Here is a 19,018-nt window from a genome sequence, read left to right as displayed (position 1 = left end):
AGATGCTGCATTGCTAATGATTCTGCAGGGGGCAGGTAGTCCCTGAACACAGATCAAATAGTAAGGCTCTGTGTGTCAGTAAAATGGCAAAATGCTGTACATAGGAAAAGGTTTAATTAGGTAAGTATTAAAACTTCCACAAATAAATTTCCAGTCTCAGTGATAATAGTTAATGAATGAACTTGTTATTTGAACACACAGTGAATAGTATAGGCTCCCAGACTTTATTTTTAGCTTAATTGTTGAGTTGGAACTTCAGTAGTGCTAAGAAGTTCCTAAATATGGTCTAGTTGCTACTTCCTTAACTGACATTTTTCCTTTATGTTTGGTTTCCCCTAACGTTCTTTGGGGACCTGTGACCAGTGTTTCTTATTTAATCTTTTATTTCCCCTGTCTTTTAAAACTTAGGTCCTATTAAAAAAAATTCAGTTGTTTATGAATAGCGAGTCATTACTGGATTACAGCTTAATAGTTTCATGGAGGTGAGTAGAATGTTGATTTCATTTACTGTATGAAAGAGGACAAATTGAAATACTTTGAATTGTCTTTGTTTCTGATTCTGGGACTTTTTTTGGAAAAATTTTATAACTTAAGGAAAAGCAAAAGAAAGACTAAATACCCATATACCTGCTATTTTGATACATTTTTCTTTTTGAAAAAATTATAATTAGCTTTGTTGAGGTATAATTTGCATACAGTAAAATTCAGCAATTAATCTTGAGAAATACATAGTCATATAAGCACTACCATAAAATCATAAAATGGAACATTTACATCAACCCATAAAGTTCCCTTGTGTTCTTTGCAGTCCGTTCCAAATACTTTATGATTTTGTTGCCAGGCAGCTCCATCTAGGGGGGTCTCTCCCTGTGCACCAGCTTAAACTTCAACCTGGACGGGGATGGTTCTTGACTCTGAACCAGAAAGAATTCTCGAACAGGTTTGAAGAGTGTAGGTAAAGAAGGAATTTATTAGAGCAAGAGTAGTGATGAATGGCAACGGCCTTGCAGGCAGCTGAGAGCAGAAAAGTGCAGAGGGAGGGAGTGGTAGCTTGCTGAACCTCTTGGCATAGGGAAATCTCCTTTGCCAGCTCCTGAAGCCAGGATCACCTGGCATCTAGTGTCCTCTTGGCTGTGCACGGCATGAGGGCTAGCCCCTACTACCCCCAAGATTTTGGGGAGCCACAGAGCATGGGATGGAGTGAGATCATATTCTGAAAACATCCCAAAGAAGGGAGATTTTCAGGCAGGCTATTGCAGCTAGAGTTCAGTCAGAATCACTTAGAGGACAGGGAACTTGCAGACCCAAATCTGAGCTTTCAGCAGTACCTCCCCCACCCTATCAGAAATAACTGGAGACAAAGTGGAGACTTGGAAATAGAGTCACATAGCAAAGAAACAAAAGCCGCTTACCACTAGAAAGGCACAGAGAAACGACACACAGTTAAGTTGAGCAGTGAGAAATCTTTATTTAAAGTTATGCATCAGGAGGGTGCGCTGAAAGGTTGGTGGTCCCCTCTTTTAAGCATTTTTCAGGAATGTGACAAAGGGCCAGGGGTGTAGATGTCAAGCGGTCTCAAGATGCTTACCTCTGGTGAGAGACACCATGTCTCCTTTCCTCTATTATCAGTCCTTTGGCCAATTTCCCAAAATAAACTTAACGTAAGAAATGTATCGATCTGGTTCCTCCCTCGGATAGCAGCTTCCCTCTGGGAAGGTATCAATCAGGACCACCTGCCTTGCCCCCAAGATGGGCTGAGTTATTGTTTGTTTGCTAAGAATATGTTAGGAACCTTACTTCCTAACTTCTTGGCCTTTGAAATGGAATCTTAGTCTTAAAATGGAATCCCTCCTGTTACACTGTTGATATCTCAGCTTGTTTGAAAAATAATCATGATGCTTGTCTCAGGTCCCTGCCGTATATGAATATCCCTGTTGGTTTCTTTGACCCCTGGGGTTTTTAGAAGTTTGTTAAGTTTCTGATATTTGGGGATTTTTCCAAATACCTGTTACTGATTTAATTGCACAAGTCAGAAAACATCCTCCGATTTCAAAACCATTCACATTTTTGGACACATGGTTTATGGTCTAGAATTAAGGTCTGTCTCAGTAAATATTCCAGGTGTCCTTGAAAAGAACATATATTTTGTTGGGTGGGATGTTTTGTAACTATTAATTGGGTCAAGTGTCTGATAGTGTTCAAGTTTTCTGTATCCTTATTTTTTGTCTACTTGTTCAGTGAGGACTGTTATGATTTCCAACTATAGTTACAGATTTGTCTACTTTTTTCAGTTCTATTAACTTTTTCTTCATGTACTTTGAAGTTCTGTTATGTGACACACTTAGAATTATTACATCATTTTGATGAATTATGAAATGTCCTTCTTTATACCTCATAATTTTTTTGTTTGTTCTTAAGTTGTCTCATAATGCTACAGCCACTCCAAGCTTTCTTTGGATTAGTGTTTGGGTGGTATACCTCTTCCTATCCTTTTTACTTCAGTTCATCTCTGTTTTTGTGTTTAAAGTGTCTTTTCGACAGCATGTATTTTCATTTCCCTTTTTTAAAAAAATAAAATGATTGCTTCTGCTATTTAATTGTGTTTAGATCATTTATTTACTTTTAATGTCATTGTTGATATGGCTGAGTTTAAAATTGCCATTTTATTATTTGTTTTCTAATAGTTCTGTCTGTTCATAATTCTTTTCACCTCTATTTTCCTTCATTCTTTAGGATTAACTTTTAAACATTGATTCCACTTCATCTCTGCAATTGGATGTACCTGTGTATACCTGTTTGCTGTTTTTTTTTGGAGGTTGTTCCTGGGGTTTACAGTATACATCTATAACTTTGTATACCTTCAAATAATATGCCACTTCATATATAGTATAAGTACACTTCCATTTCTTCTGTCCTCTATCGTGCTGTCATACATTTTAATGCTACCTAAGTGTCACAGTGCATTTAAAAAATAATAGTCACTTTTAAAGAGGTTAACGAATGAGAAAAGATGTTTTTTACTTTCTCATATATTCATCATTTTTGGCACTATTCTTTGCATCAGTACAGATTTCCATCTGGTACATTCCTTCTGCCAGGAAAACTTGCTTTAAAGATTTCTTGTAATGCAGGTCTGCTGGCAATGAATTTGTCAGCTTTGATATGTGGAAAAGGGTTCATTTTGCTTTGTCCTAACGTGCCCATAGCTGGTTTTAAAGTTTTTTTGGTCTCTGGTTTTCAGCCATTAGCCTATGATTTGCTCTGCATGGTTTTCTCTTATGCTTTGGATTTGTTGAGCTCTTGGATCTTTAGATTTAGAGTTACATCTTTCACTTTTTCCCCCTCATCATGTTTGTTTTCCCATATGCTCCTTAATGTATGGAACATAGTTATAATAGCTGTTTTAACTATTTTGTATGCTAATCCTATCATCTTTTTACCCTTTTCTAGTATCTGATTTTTTCCTCCAGTTGTGGAGAAAAATGTATTTTCCTGATTCTTTAATGCATGGTAATTTTTGGTTGGATGCAAATCATTCTGATTTTTACTTTTTTTGCATGTTTGATTTTATCTCTTCTTAAATACTGTCAGTCATTTCTTTGGTGTATAGTTAAACTAACTGAATTAGTTGAATCTTTTGAAATATTGTCTTTAAACTTTGTTGAGGTTTTAGTCTATGGCTAATTTTACCCCTTCAATAAGAGATGTTTTTCTGAGAGTTATTGTACCCAATGCTTTATATATTACAGATATTTCTTCTGTGGATGGTGAGTATGAACACTTCCCAGGCCAATATAAGCTTTGAACATTGTTCTACTTACTTTTTTTGTGTGTGGTTTATTTTTCTGGCCTGGGTTAGTTAATTTTTTCATAGATGCCTGTCCTCCCTGAAATCAGTTATCTGGCTCCTCAATTCAGTGTGACCACCAGGCTTTGTTTAGGTTCCTCTACTCTGCACATTGACCTGGAAACTGCTTCTAGATAGTAAGTTGGGTCAGCTGCAAGTCTCACTTGTTTATCCTCTTGTGTATTTTGTCCAGTTTTCGAATTGTTTATGGTGGTAGGTTAAGTCCTTTACATTAGAGACAGAAGTAGAAACTGATTTATCATTTTGTCTCCTTTTTCTTTTTGTCCCACTGGAATCACTTCAGTGAAAATTACACATGTAACTTTACCCCTAAGTACTTTGAAATGGCTCTAAAAGTTCAGCTATTCTCCTACTATATAACCACAAAGTTCTCGTACTGGAGAAAATGAACAAGAATTCCTTAATATCATCTAAGACTGATTCCAGTTTGTCCAGGATTGTTTCCAAAATTTTTTTTCTTCTCAATTGAATTCTGTTTTGCTATTTTTGTTTCTTTCATTGTTTTGCTCTAGTATGTTTGGACAATGTCATGTTCATGATTGTGTGGCTCTTCTCTCTCCTGTTGTTCTTTTTGCTGTGATACAGTGTGGGTAACTTCTTTTTTCTTTGTCTCTGAGACCAGTGTGTTTTTTCTCTTCAAGTCTTAGTTCGAGGGGTTGATTATTTGTGTTTTACCCACTTTTCTGTAGTCACGTTCATCTAATCATATACAACTTTTTTTGAGACTTACAGGGCTCTATTCTCTTGAGATTTTTAGAAAAGTGAATTTTTTTTGAGTGTTAGGGCCAGCATCAGGAGTCCAGTGTGCCATGCTTTTCCACTTTCTTTTAAGAGTACTCTTTATTTTCTTGGCTGCCTGATTGAAAGAGTATGTCCAGTGTTGTATTAGTACCCTGGCTCTCTTGGGGTAAAAAAAAATCCTTGGACTTGTAATCTTTTCTAAATTTAGTGTTATAAATACTCCCCCCATAGCTGATTTCAGGGTACCAACATAATGCCATTGAACACAGGGTTGGGGAGAGAATTCACATTCATGAGCCTGTATCAGTCTCCCTGCTTCAGGACACACTAGTTAGATCCTTTCCTTATTTGGTTTCAGTTCTTCAGGATTTTTAATTTTTTAATGGGGGAGGGGTGCTGCTTTATATATATATGTTTTTCCTCCATGGCTCTCCCTTTGTTTCATTAGTACTAGGGAAGAGAAATTATGTAATATAATTTCCATCTTATCTTAACACCAGTGTTTTTTTGTTTATCATTACTGAGATTATAAATACTGTTATTTAGGCATAGTGAACACAGAAGCATTGGTCTTGTGTAGAAGATGTGATAATGAAGTGAACTTGGTAAGTGTGTATCCCTGGGTAACATGTTTAACTGTACCAGTTAAACCATGTGAATCATGTTCTATTTCAATTATAAAAATTCAGAAAATCTTTACTTAGGTCCTTTGCCAGTGAAAGTAAACACTATCTTGTTTTATAAAATCCCTTTGTGTGTGGGACAGAGAAAGGATGAATTTTTTTTTATTGGCGAATAAAATATACACGTTTAATGTGTACAACTTATATAGAGATATACATATGAATTATATATATACTTACACAAAGATTGTGAAATAATGACCACAGATAAGATAATTAATACATCTTTAGCACAGCTGGTACTATTTTCCTTTATCCCTATGATTTTTTTTCTTTTTTTTCCTTTCTTTTTCCCTGCCCTTGTCCCTCTCTTCCCACCCATCCTCCCCAGTCCCTTTCCCTTTGGTAACTATTAGTCCATTCTTGGGTTCTGTGATTCTGCTGCTGTTTTGTCCCTTCAGTTTTCCTTTGTTCTTATACTCCACAGATGAGTGAAATCCTTTCATACTTGTCTTTCTCTGCCTGGCTTATTTCACTGAGCATAATACCCTCTAGCTCCATCCATATTGTTGCAAATGGTAGGTTCTGTTTTTTTCTTATGGCTGAGTAATATTCCATTGTGTATATGTACCACATCTTCTTTATCCATTCATCTACTGATGGACATTTAGGTTGCTTCCATATCTTGGCTATTGTAAATAGTGCAGCGATAAACATAGGGGTGCATCTGTCTTTTTCAACCTGGAGTGCTGCATTCTTAGGGTAAATTCCTAGAAGTGGAATTCCTGGGTCAAATGGTATTTCTATTTTGAGCATTTTGAGGAACCTCCATACTGCTTTCCACAATGGTTGAACTAATTCACATTCCCACCAGCAGTGAAGGAGGGTTCCCCTTTCTCTGCAACCTCGCCAACATTTCTTGTTGATTGTCTTTCTGATGATGGTGATCCTTACTGGTGTGAGGTGATATCTCATTGTGGTTTTAATTTGCATTTCTCTGATGACAAGCTATGTGGAGCATCTTTTCATGTGTCTGTTGGCCATCTGAATTTCTTCTTTAGAGAACTGTCTTTTCAGCTCCTCTGCCCATTTTTTAATTGGATTATTTGCTTTTTGTTTGTTGAGGTGTGTGAGCTCTTTATATATTTTGGATGTCAACCCTTTATCGGATCTGTCGTTTATGAATATATTCTTCCATACCGGTAGGATACCTTTTTGTTCTATTGATGGTGTCCTTTGCTGTACAGAAGCTTTTTAGCTTGATATAGTCCCACTTGTTCATTTTTGCTTTTGTTTCCCTTGCCCGGGGAGATATGTTCATGAAGAAGTCACTCATGTTTATGTCCATGAGATTTTTGCCTATGTTTTTTTCTAAGAGTTTTATGGTTTCATGACTTACATTCAGGTCTTTGATCCATTTCGAATTTACTTTTGTGTATGGGGTTAGACAGTGACCCAGTTTCATTCTCTTACATGTAGCTGCCCAGTTTTGTCATTTCCCCATTGTATGTCCATGGCTCCTTTATTGTATATTAATTGGCCATATATGTTTGGGTTAATGTTTAGAGTCTCTATTCTGTTCTACTGGTCTGTGGCTCTGTTCTTGTGCTAATACCAAATTCTCTTGATTACTGTGGCTTTGTAATAGAGCTTGAAGTTGGAGAGCGAGATCCCCCACCTTTATTCTTCCTTCTCAAGATTGCTTTGGCTATTTGGGGTCTTTGGTGGTTCCATATGAATTTTTGAACTATTTGTTCCAGTTCATTGAAGAATGCTGTTGGTAATTTGATAGGAATGGCATCAAATCTGTATATTGCTTTGGGCAGGATGGCCATTTTGGCGATATTAATTCTTCCTAGCCAGGAGCATGGGATGAGTTTCCATTTGTTAGTGTCCTCTTTAATTTCTCTTAAGAGTGTCTTACAGTTTTCAGGGTATAGGTCTTTCACTTCCTTGGTTAAGATTATTCCTAGGTATTTAATTCTTTTTGATGCTGTTGTGAATGGAATTGTTATCCTGATTTCTCTTTCTATTAGTTCATTGTTGGTGTATAGGAAAGCCACAGATTTCTGTGTGTTAATTTTGTATCCTGCAACTTTGCTGAATTCCGATATCAGTTCTAGTAGTTTTGCAGTGGAGTCTTTAGGTTTTTTTATGTACAATATCATGTCATCTGCAAATAGTGACAGTTTGACTTCTTTGCCAATCTGGATTCCTTGTATTTCTTTGTTTTGTCTAATTGCCGTGGCTAGGACCTCCAGTACTATGTTGAACAACAGTGGAGAGAGTGGGCATCCCTGTCTTGTTCCCGATCTCAGAGGAAACGCTTTCAGCCTCTCGCTGCTCAGTATGATGTTAGCTGTGGGTTTATCATATATGACCTTTATTATGTTGAGGTACTTGCCGTCTGTGCCCATTTTGTTGAGAGTTTTTATCATGAATGGATGTTGAATTTTGTTGAATGCTTTTTCAGCATCTATGGAGATGATCATGTGGTTTTTGTCCTTTTTGTTGATGTAGTGGATGATATTGATGGATTTTTGAATGTTGTACCATCCTTGCATCCCTGGGATGAATCCCACTTGGTCATGGTGTATGATCCTTTTGATGTATTCTTGAATTTGGTTTGCTAATATTTTGTTGAGTATTTTTGCATCTACGTTTATCAGGGATATTGGTCTGTAGTTTTCTTTTTTGGTGGAGTCTTTGCCTGATTTTGGTATTAGGGTAATGTTGGCTTCATAGAATGAGGTTGGGAGTATTCCCTCCTCTTCTATTTTTTGGAAAACTTTAAGGAGAATGGGTATTATGTCTTCCCTGTATGTCTGATAAAATTCTGCAGTAAATCCATCTGGCCGGGGGTTTTGTTTTTGGGTAGTTTTTTGATTACCGCTTCAATTTTGTTGCTGGTAATTGGTCTGTTTAGATTTTCTGTTTCTTTCTGGGTCAGTCTTGGAATGTTGTATTTTTCTAGGAAGTTGTCCATTTCTCCTAGGTTTTCCAGCTTGTTAGCATATAGGTTTTCATAGTATTCTCTAATAATTCTTTGTATTTCTGTGGGGTACGTCATGATTTTTCCTTTCTTGTTTCTGATTCTGTTGATGTGTGTTGATTCTCTTTTCTCTTAATAAGTCTGGCTAGAGGCTTATCTATTTTGTTTATTTTCTCAAAGAACCAGCTCTTCGTTTCATTGATGTTTTCTATTGTTTCATTCTTCTCAATTTTGTTTATTTCTTCTCTGATCTTTATTATGTCCCTCCTTCTGCTGACTTTAGGCCTCATTTGTTCTTCTTTTACCAATTTTGATAATTGTGATGTTAGACTATTCATTTGGGTTTATTCTTCCTTCTTTATACATGCCTGGATTGCTGTATAGTTTCCTCTTAATACTGCTTTTGCTGCGTCCCACAGAAGTTGGGGCTTTGTGTTGTTGTTGTCATTTGTTTCCATATATTGCTGGATCTCCATTTTAATTTGGTTGTTGATCCATTGATTATTTAGGAGCATGTTGTTAAGCCTCCATGTGTTTGTGGGCCTTTTTGTGTTCTTTGTAGAATTTATTTCTAGTTTTATACCTTTGTGGTCTGAAAAGTTGGTTGGTAGGATTTCAGTCTTTTGGAATTTACTGAGGCTCTTTTTGTGACCTTTGTGGTCTATTCTGGAGAATGTTCCATGTGCACTTGAGAAGAATGTGTATCCTGTTGCTTTTGGATGTAGAGTTCTATAGATGTCTATTAGGTCCATCTGTTCTAATGTGTTGTTCAGTGCCTCTGTGTCCTTACTTATTTTCTGTCTGGTGGATCTGTCCTTTGGAGTGAGTCGTGTGTTGAAGTCTCCTAAAATGAATGCGTTGCATTCCATTTCCTCCTTTAATTCTGTTAGTATTTGTTTCACATATATTGGTGCTCCTGTGTTGGGTGCATATATATTTATAATGGTTATATCCTCTTGTTGGACTGAGCCCTTTATCATTATGTAGTGTCCTTCTTTATCGCTTGTTACTTTCTTTGTTTTGAAGTCTATTTTGTCTGTTACTAGTATTGCAACACCTGCTTTTTTCTCCCTGTTGTTTGCATGAAATATCTTTTTCCATCCCTTGAATTTTAATCTGTGCATGTCTTTGGGTTTGAGGTGTGTCTCTTCTAAGCAGCATATAGATGGGTCTTGCTTTTTTATCCATTCTATTACTCTGTGTCTTTTGATTGGTGCATTCAGTCCATTTACATTTAGGGTGATTATTGAAAGATGTGTACTTATTGCCATTGCAGGCTTTAGATTCGTGGTTACCAAAGGTTCAAGGTTAGCTTCTTTACTACCTTACTGTGTAACTTAACTCACTTATTGAGCTATTATAAATGCAGCCTGAAGATTATTTCTCTCCCTTTTTATTCCTGCTCCTCCATTCTTCATATGTTGGGTGTTTTGTTCTGTGCCCTTTTTAGGAGTGCTCCCATCTAGAGCAGTCCCTGTAAAATACCGTGTAGAGGTGGTTTGTGGGAGGCAAATTCCCTCAACTTTTGCTTGTCTGATATTTGTTTAATCTCTCCTTCATATTTAAGTGATAATCGTGCTGGATACAGTATCCTTGGTTCAAGGCCCTTGTGTTTCACTGCATTAAATATATCATGCCATTCTCTTCTGGCCTGTAAGGTTTCTGTTGAGAAGTATGATGATAGCCTGATGGGTTTTCCTTTGTATGTGACCTTTTTTTTCTGTCTGGCTGCCTTTAATACTCTGTCCTTGTCCTTGATGTTTGTCCTTTTAATTATTATGTGTCTTGGTGTTGTCCTTTTTGGGTCCTTTCTGTTGGGAGTTCTGTGTACTTCCATAGTCTGAGCAACTATTTCCTCCCCCAGTTTGGGGAAGTTATCAGCAATTATTTCTTCAAAGACACTTTTTATCCCTTTTTTTCTCTCTTCTTCTTCTGGTACCCCTATAATGTGGATATTGTTCCTTTTGGATTGGTCACACAGTTCTCTTAATATTGTTTCATTCGTGGAGGTCCTTTTATCTCTCTCTGCATCAGCTTCTATGCATTCCTGTTCTCTGGTTTCTGTTCCATCAATGGCCTGTTGTATCTTATCCATTCTGCTTATAAATTCTTCCAGAGTTTGTTTCACTTCTGTAATCTCCCTCTGGACTTCATCCCTTAGCTCTTGCATATTTCTCTGTAGCTCTGTCAGCATGTTTATGATTTTTATTTTGAATTCTTTTTCAGGGAGACTGGTTAGGTCTCTCTCCTTTTCAGGTGTTGTCTCTGTGATTTTTGTCTGTCTCAGATTTTGCCTTTTCATGGTGATAGAGATAGTTTGCAGAGCTGGGGTGACTGACTGTTGGGAGAATGTCCCTTCTTTTTGGTTTGTAGCCTTCCTCTCCTGGGAGAACAGCGACCTCTAGCGGCTTGTGCTGGGCTGCTGTGCGCAGACTGGGCCTCTGATTCTTGCCCGGCCGCTATGTAGTTTAGCTCCACAGTTACTGTGGGCCTGGCCTGTCTTGGGCCACTGCTCCAATATGGCGGAGCCGTGTTGGAGGGGAAAAGGCTGGGAGGCTGTTCATCTCTGTGAGAGGCCTCTGAGCCGCCCTGCTGCACAGGGGGTTTGGGTGCCCAGAGTTCCCCCGGATTCCCAGCTGCAGGGCTAAGTGTCCTGGGACGCTCCCATCCAGCAGCGGGGTCCCTGTCCCTTTAAGACTTTCAGAAAGCATTCACTTTTCTTTGTTCCCGGGGCGCCGGCTGCAGGGACCCGCTCACAGGTCTTACTGTCCTGTTTCCCTAGTTTCCAGCACCCCACGTGTGCACTGTGTCTGCGCTCTGGTGCGGATGGCTAGGGCTGGGTGTTTAGCAGTCCTGGGCTCCCTCTCCCTCCCTGGGCTCCCTCTCCCTCCCTGCACCAACTCCTCTCCTCCCGCTGGAAGCTGGGGTGAGGGATGCTCGGGTCCCGCTGGGCTGGGGCTTGTGTCTTACCCCCTTCACGAGGCGCTGGGTTCTTGCAGGTGTGGATGTAGCCTGGCTGTTGTCCTGTGTCTTCTGGTCTCTCTTTTAGGGAGAGTTGTATTTGTTTATTTTCAAAAATATATGTGGTTTTGGGAGGAGATTTCCACTGCTCTACTCACGTCACCATCTTTGACTTCCTATATGGAGATGAATTTTTAAATATCTCTCCCAGTAGTTGCTTCCACCCATGCAAATAGTTGAGCTTTTATCACATATGTTACACCAGAACAGCAATAGTTCTAGTTTTAAGTTATCAGAAATGGAAAAATACTTTATCTGAACTGTGACTTAAAAAGTTGACTCTCTTGATGCTGAAAAAGGAGTGGAAGCAGTAAATTTGCAAAGCCAAGTGTGCTGTAGCTACTCAGTCCACTTGAAAGAAATAAAATTCAGTAATCCAATGGAAATCCTACATTTGATTTTCAAAATGAAAGAAATTACCCAGTACTTTTCAACTTCCCCATTCTTGATTTTCTTGTTGATATTTTCTCTTGTGTGGGGTATTTTTTAAAACTCAAGTATAAACTTAAAATATTTTTATAGAACATGGGAAATGCATTAGGGTAATAATTGATTCCATTATTTAGCCTTGATTTTTTAAAGTTCTGTACTAGTGGGCTTTATTATCCATTATACCTTGACTTCACTGTATTTTCTTTGCTCATTGCAAAGATAGTTTTGGATTCCATTCTTGTTACCTTTCGAGAGCTGTGCATTCAAGAGTATGATGAAGTGTCTCAATAGTAGAAATTGAATGATCTTTCATATTAGCCTTTTTGTTAAATAGTTTGCATGCCCTTAATAAGGTAGTCATTGTTGTCCCTATTTTACAGATTAAAAAAAAAAACCCTGAAATTAAAAAAAGTTAATTACCCAGCTCATATAATCATGGCCATGAAGTGTCAAGAGTTCAAGCTCATTTTTGTCTTTATTCCTGAATTATGGCCTCAATTTGTGGATATAGGTCTCAAAGACAAACGTGAGAGGTGGAGAAGGAAGAGATGAGAATAATGAATAATTTATTGAGCTGTTATTGTGTGGTTGGCACTTTGCTAATTGCCACACATGGCTTAAATCATTTAATCCATGTGACAGCTTTAAGAGAGAGGTGTTCTTCTTCTCTCCATGTTAAGCATGGGAAACTGAAGGTGAGTTCTCCATTTGACTGGTAAAAAAGCTAATAAATGAAGGTAATGGGATTCAAACCCAGATAGTTTTTTTATTCTAGTAAGAAATGCTTACCAAAAAATCTACTGTCTTAACTGCTTTTACTTGCATAGTTCAGTATTGTAATATTTACCTTGTACAGTCAATCCTCAGGTTATTTAAGAATTTATATCCTTAACCATACTATAACTAGCCACGGATTGCATAAACAGAAAATTTAGTGATGGGACACTTAGGCTTTATGCAGTACATTAGGAAGACTGTTAGTTTTTTTTAATTTGGTGTTTTATTTGTTTTATAAATGAGGGCAGTTTTCTTTAGGAAAACTTTTACTTGATCTGTTAAGGAATCACTGCTTTTTTGACTTCTGCTTCTGGTGAAGATGGAGAAATCAGTACTAAATTTATCCTTCTGCCTGAAAAAAACCTAGAAAACTAGGAACAAAACTAGAGAATAAATGTTTTTTAAGACACTGGTCACCAGGTGATAAAGGAGAGTGATCCCTGAGAGAGTGGAAACAAAAGTGGTGAGATCTATAGGGTTTCAGCTTTCTACCTTGAGAGATGTCCATCTGCGTGCAGTGCTATGAGTGGGAGGCCAAAGAACTGTCTGAGTTGAGAAGATGGAATTTAGAGTCAGGGGAGACCAAAGCAGCCACAGTTGGCAGACAGAAAATATCAGAATGAAGAGTACTGCATATATATAGAGAATCCCTGAGATCTTCAGAGAGTTTTCCTGGAGTATTTGGCTGAGTATTGATCAGTGCACTCATTTGAGGAATCTACCTCAGGCCAGGGAAAGAAACAGGGCTATGCTCACATAGGGCAGAAATAGTGCTTTGATTTCATCAGTCAGCCTGGAAAAACTCATACTTTGTGGAGTAATGGATAGAGTCTTCAGATAGGTCTTGCCTCAGTAGTGGGGATTTGTTAGCCCTACACAAAGTACTGCTCTAGACCCACTTGGCAAATCATTAAGTACAAGACCCAGAAGGATCCGAGTGTTTCCAAGGCCCATTACAAAGCCTGAGAATATTTATAAGAACACAAAAAATGTCCACCACCCAACAAGGTGAATTACACAATGTCTGGAGTCCATTCAGGGAAAGATTTTGAGGCATGCAATGATGCAGACAACACAATCCATAATGAGAAGAGTAATGAATGAATCAATTGGAACCAACCCAAAACTGATAACAGGTATTAGGATTAGCAGACAAGGACATTAAAAGAGTTATTATGACTGTATTTCATGTTAAAAAAGCTAAGTAGAGACATAAGAGATGTAAATCCAAGTCTAGCTTTTAGAGATGAAAACTATGGGTGTTCTCAATGGAAAGTACACCGGAATTCTGTGTTCACTAGATGGCATTAACAACAGATTACACATTACAGAATATTAGTGAAGGAGGAGACAGCAATAGAAACTATTCAGAGTGAAACTGAAAACAGAATTTTTAATAAATATGAAAAGACCATCAGTGGGCTGTGGGAAAAGATTGACTGACCTAATATACTTGTAATCAGCATCCTTGAGGGAAAGGGGTTGTGTGGAAAGATTAAAAAAAAAAAAATTGGAGAAGTAATGGTTGAAAAACTAAACCCACTCATCCAAAAAGTTTACTGAAACCAAAGCTCAAGAAACAGGAAGAAACCAAAGCAGATTACCATCGAATTACTCAAAGCCACTGATAAAGAAGAAAATCTTAAAAGCAACTAGGGAGGAAAGAGACACATATTCAGAGGAGCAAAGATAAGAATGATAGATTTCTTTTCAGAAGGAATACTAATAAAAGAGATGATGGAGCAACATTTTTCGAGTTTTTAAAGAAAAAAAAACCAAATTTGTCAGCCTGGAATTCTGTGCCCAGGGAAAATATTTCAAATATGAACACAAGATAGACTTTCAGACATATAAAAGTTGCAAAAGTTCTTCACCAGCAGAAGAGATGTTAGAGGTAGTCATTACAGAAGGAAAATGATACCATATAGAAATACAGATCCAACAAAGGAATTAAGAACCCTAGAAGTGATAAGTAGGGAAGATTTTTTTCTTCGAACTTAAATGTTTTTAAAAGATAATTGTTTAAAGCCCAAACAAAACCAGTGTATTGTGGAGTATATAAAATATAAGTAAGTGAAATATAGCCTAAAGGCCAGGGGGAGAGAAATGGAATTATATTAATGTTAGGTTATATCTCTGAAGTGTTAAAATATCTCTTCAAGGTAGGCTGGGATAAGTTAAGGATGTATACTGTAAGCCCTAAAGCAAACCACTAAAATAACCAGAGCTTTGTTAATAAGACAATGATGAGATAAAATGGAATCATATAAAATAATTAGTATAAAAGGAGGAAAAGGGGATAAAGAATAGATGAGACAAATAGAAGTAACAAGATAGATTTAACCCTGACCACATTGATAACCACTTTATATATTAATGATCTAAACACTCCATTAAAAGACATTATCAGATGAGATAACGCAGAATATTAAACTATGCTGCCTACAACAAACTCACTTTCAATATAAAGACACAAATAGGTTAAAAGGATGGAAAAAGCTATAACATACTGTACTAAAAAAAAAAAATAGAATGGCTATATTAACGTCAAAGTAGATTTTAGAACATGGAATATTACAAAGAATAAACATCATTTGCTAATGATTAATTAGTCCAAAAGGCATACTAATCATTAACGTTTATGCATGTAATTGTGAATAAGCTTAAAAAATCAACGAAGCAAAGAAGTGCAAGGAGAAATAGAGTCACAGTGAAGGAGATTTCAGTACCCCTCTTATATAGTAGAATAGGTTAATAGAAAATCAGTAAGAATATAGGAGACTTGAACAATACTGTCAATTAAATTGGCCTGGTTGACATTTATAGAACATGTTACTCAGTAAGAAGAGATTGACATTTCTAGAACACTCACCCATTAACAGCAGAATACTTCTTTTTAAGTGCCCACATGAAACATTGGAAAAGATAGACCATATTCTGGGTCATAAAATAAGTTTCAGTGTATTTAAAAGGATTGATATCATACCAAGTATATTCTCTGGCTATAGTGGAATTAAATTATAAGTCAGTAATAGAAAAACAACTGAAAAGTCCTCAGTATTTGGAAATTAACAGACTTCTAAAAAGCAAATGGATCTAGAAAAAAATCAAAAGGGATATTAGAAAGTATAGCTAACCCTTGAACAACATGGGGATTAGGAGTGCCCATCCTCTGGTGCAGTTGAAAATCTGCATGTAATTTTTGATTTACCCCAAAGTTACTACTAATACCTGCAGTTGACCAGAAGCCTTACTGATAATCAATACAGTTTTTTGTGTTATATATATTATATACTCTATTCTTACAATAAAGTAAGTTAGAGAAAAAAATGTTTTTTCGAATTGTGGCAACTCCCAAAGTATTTTCACTGTATTAAAAAAAAAAGTTTGTTTATAAATGTACCTGTATATGTCTAACCCATGTTGCTCAAGGGTCACTTGTATTTAGAACAGAATGAAATGGTAACACAACAATCTGTGGATTGCTGCTAAAGCAATTTAAACTGCTTTATTTGTAGCACTGAACAATTGGATTAGAAAAGAGGAAAGGTTTTAAATTTCACCTTAGGAAACTAAAAAAGAAGAGCAATTAAACTCCAAGAAGAAGAAAATAAATAATAATGATGAAAGTGGAAATGAACAAAAGAGAAAACAGAAAAATAATGAAGAAAAATCAAAGGAAATAAAAGTTGGTTCTTTGAGATCAGTAAAGTTGGTAAGTCTCCAGCTACCCTGATCAGGAACAAAGAAGAGAAGATAATAGTTACCAGTATCAGGAATGAGAAAGGTAATATTACTACAGATTTAAAAGATAAAAATTAATAAAGGGATATTATGAACAACTTTATCTCCATAACTTCAACAACTTGGGTGAAATGGACAAATTCTTAGCAAAGTTCACTCAAAAAGAAGTAGAGAACCTGAATAGTTCTTTATATATGATATTGAAATTACAGTTAACTTTTTCACAAAGAAAAACTCCAGGCCAAGATGGCTTTACTGATGAATTCTACCATTTAAGGAGGAAATAATACCAATTCTACATAAATTTGTCCAGAAAATTGAAGAGGAGGTAATGATGCCAGGGTTCTTGTTCGCGGAGCCGAAGAATGAGCTTCACAAATGGGAGAGCAAGGTACAGGCTTTTTATGTAGAGATAAAGTGAAAGGACAGAGCTCCCGGCTCACGCCAGGAGGGGACAAGAGAGTCTGTAGTAGTGCCTTGTCTAGGGGGTTTTGTAGGCAGTTGAGGATTTTTTGAGAATGTGAAAAAGAGTTTAGGGGTGTGGACTTGTTAATTAAAAGTCCCTGAATATTAAAAATTAACTTAACATAAGGAATTTCCTGCCTTGATTTCTCTCTGGGACACTGGTGCCTTGGTCTGGGAGCACATCAGAAGGCTGCCTGCCCAGCTCCCAAGGTGGGCTGAGGTATTGTCTACTTGCTAAAGAATCCTGCCTCTTGAACTTCCTGGGTGTTAAAATGCGATCTTACCTTTAAGATGGAATTCTTCCTGCCTTTTACCATGCCGTCTACAGCTGGGTCTGCATGCTAAGTTAGTTGCTCAGTTTGCAAAATCACTTCATCAGATCTGAAGGAGGAAAGACAGCACATAGGCCTGGGCCTTTTAGTATGCTAAAGTGAACCTTACACATGATTATAAATGGTTAGCATAATAAAACATGTGCTACTCTTCTTTATCTGGGGAACATTAACTGATCTCACTGAAGAATGATTCTAGAGCTCAATGTTTAACAGAGTTTTAGTAGGGAGGTTTCCTTGCATGTAGTTACATTGCTCTGACTGCAAATATCCTGCCCTGCCCCCTCTGGAGGCCCTCACCCTACTCTGACTACATCCATGGTCTCTGTCTCAGTAATACTCCCAATTCATTTTTTACCGATACCAAAATTTGACAAAGTCAGTGCAGGCAAACTACATACTGTGTCTCTCATGAGTATAGATAAAACAAAAGTTCTAAACCAAATTATTGCAAATCAAATCCAATAATACTGTAAAAGATAATATACCATGACCAAGTGGGATTTATTTCTGTAATGCAGAGTTGGTTTATTATTAGAAAATCAGTCAATTTAATTAGTCATATTAATAAGCTAAAAAGAAAAAAGCATATAATCATCTTAAGAGATGCAGAAAGAGCAGGTGACAGAAGTGTATATCTGTTCCTGATGATTATTATCAGCAAAGTATAAATAGAAGAGAACATCTTCAGTGTGATAAAGGACATCTTAAGACAAACCTATGGGTGACAGTCAAACTTTCGTGTATGATTGAAATTTCCATTACAATAAGTTTGAAATAAATGTACTTGAAAATAAAGTACTAGCATTAGTGAGATATTTCATATATATTCATAGATACTTGAATAATCATGGAATCATATTAGAACTAGAATGGGCCTTCAAGATGATACTAATTCAAACTTTATTTTTTATAGGTCAGTATGGAAATCCTTTAAATAAATACATTAGACATTATGAAGGATTGTCTTATGATGTGGATTCATTACACCAAAAACACCAGCGTGCCAAAAGAGCAGTCTCACATGAGGACCAGTTTTTACGTCTAAATTTCCATGCCCATGGAAGGTGAGTAAATTTATTGCTGACTATGTCTGAAATTCTCCTAAATGTAAGGTAAAAGAAGAAATTTTTGCCCTTATTTTTCTCCTCTAATGGAAAGGTCCCCATTTGGAAATTCTGCCTACATTGGAGTTTTGAGGTATGTGTGTGTGTGTGTGTGTGTGTAAATAATTTCTTTTAAAATAGGTTGCCCTTTTTGTATTGTTAAGGAGAGGTCAAATGTGTTTAAATTTAGGGATCAGATTCTTAATTGTATTATTAGAGGACATATCTTTAAAGAAGATTCTATGCCCACTACTTTTTATATATTTTATGGCCAGTATATCTTATCTACTAGTGCCAACAGTGAAAGTAGCTGGTTGTAAGCCATTGAATTAGTCATTTAATTTCTCATTAACTTAGTTTTATGAGCTTTGAAATGACAACTTGTGGACTACTTACTGTATTGCTCAATTCTTAGATTTGTTAAGGGATAAAGAATGGGAAGCCGAGGGAGAGAGGTAACGTCATATTTATTTAGTGCCGGTTGTGTTCCAAGGTTCCAGGTGCTTTTATGCATTTTCTTATTTAATTGTCTCAACACCCAAACAAGGTAAATATTTTTTTATATCTGAGCAAACTAAGGCTCTGAGAAGTTAAATAACTTCTTTAAAATTACACAGCACAGATTAGAGCCAGACCTGGCTGATTCAAAACCCATATTTTTTTCTGTTTGTTGGGGTACTTAGATACAAAATCTTCAAGTATTGTTTGTTAGACTGTCTTGCCTTGCCTGCTGTAATTAGTACATCTATTCCTTTTTTCCTTTTTCTACTGGTGTAACCCTAATTTATTATTCACCTCCTAATAGGTTTCCCAACTTCCATTCTGTTTATCAATAAAGCCATCTTACATATGACTACAAGATGACTCTTCCTTAAATGCTTCCTTTTTCATGTTAGCTTATTGCTCTAAAGGCTGCA

General features: G+C 36.7%; 1 protein-coding gene across 2 annotated transcripts in view; it reads left to right on the top strand.

Annotated features, from left to right (window-relative positions):
• Positions 1–19,018, top strand: part of ADAM10 (ADAM metallopeptidase domain 10) — a 166,823-nt gene that overhangs the window by 21,830 nt on the left and 125,975 nt on the right. For both annotated transcript variants that reach the window (XM_036903016.2, XM_057488845.1), the window contains exon 2: positions 17,912–18,062. In XM_036903016.2, coding sequence (XP_036758911.1) covers positions 17,912–18,062 — 151 coding nt within the window. The remainder of the gene's footprint in view (positions 1–17,911; positions 18,063–19,018) is intronic.

Source organism: Manis pentadactyla, chromosome 11, assembly GCF_030020395.1.
Source record: "Manis pentadactyla isolate mManPen7 chromosome 11, mManPen7.hap1, whole genome shotgun sequence".
Taxonomy (NCBI): domain Eukaryota; kingdom Metazoa; phylum Chordata; class Mammalia; order Pholidota; family Manidae; genus Manis; species Manis pentadactyla.
This window is presented reverse-complemented; position numbering and strand designations above follow the sequence as displayed.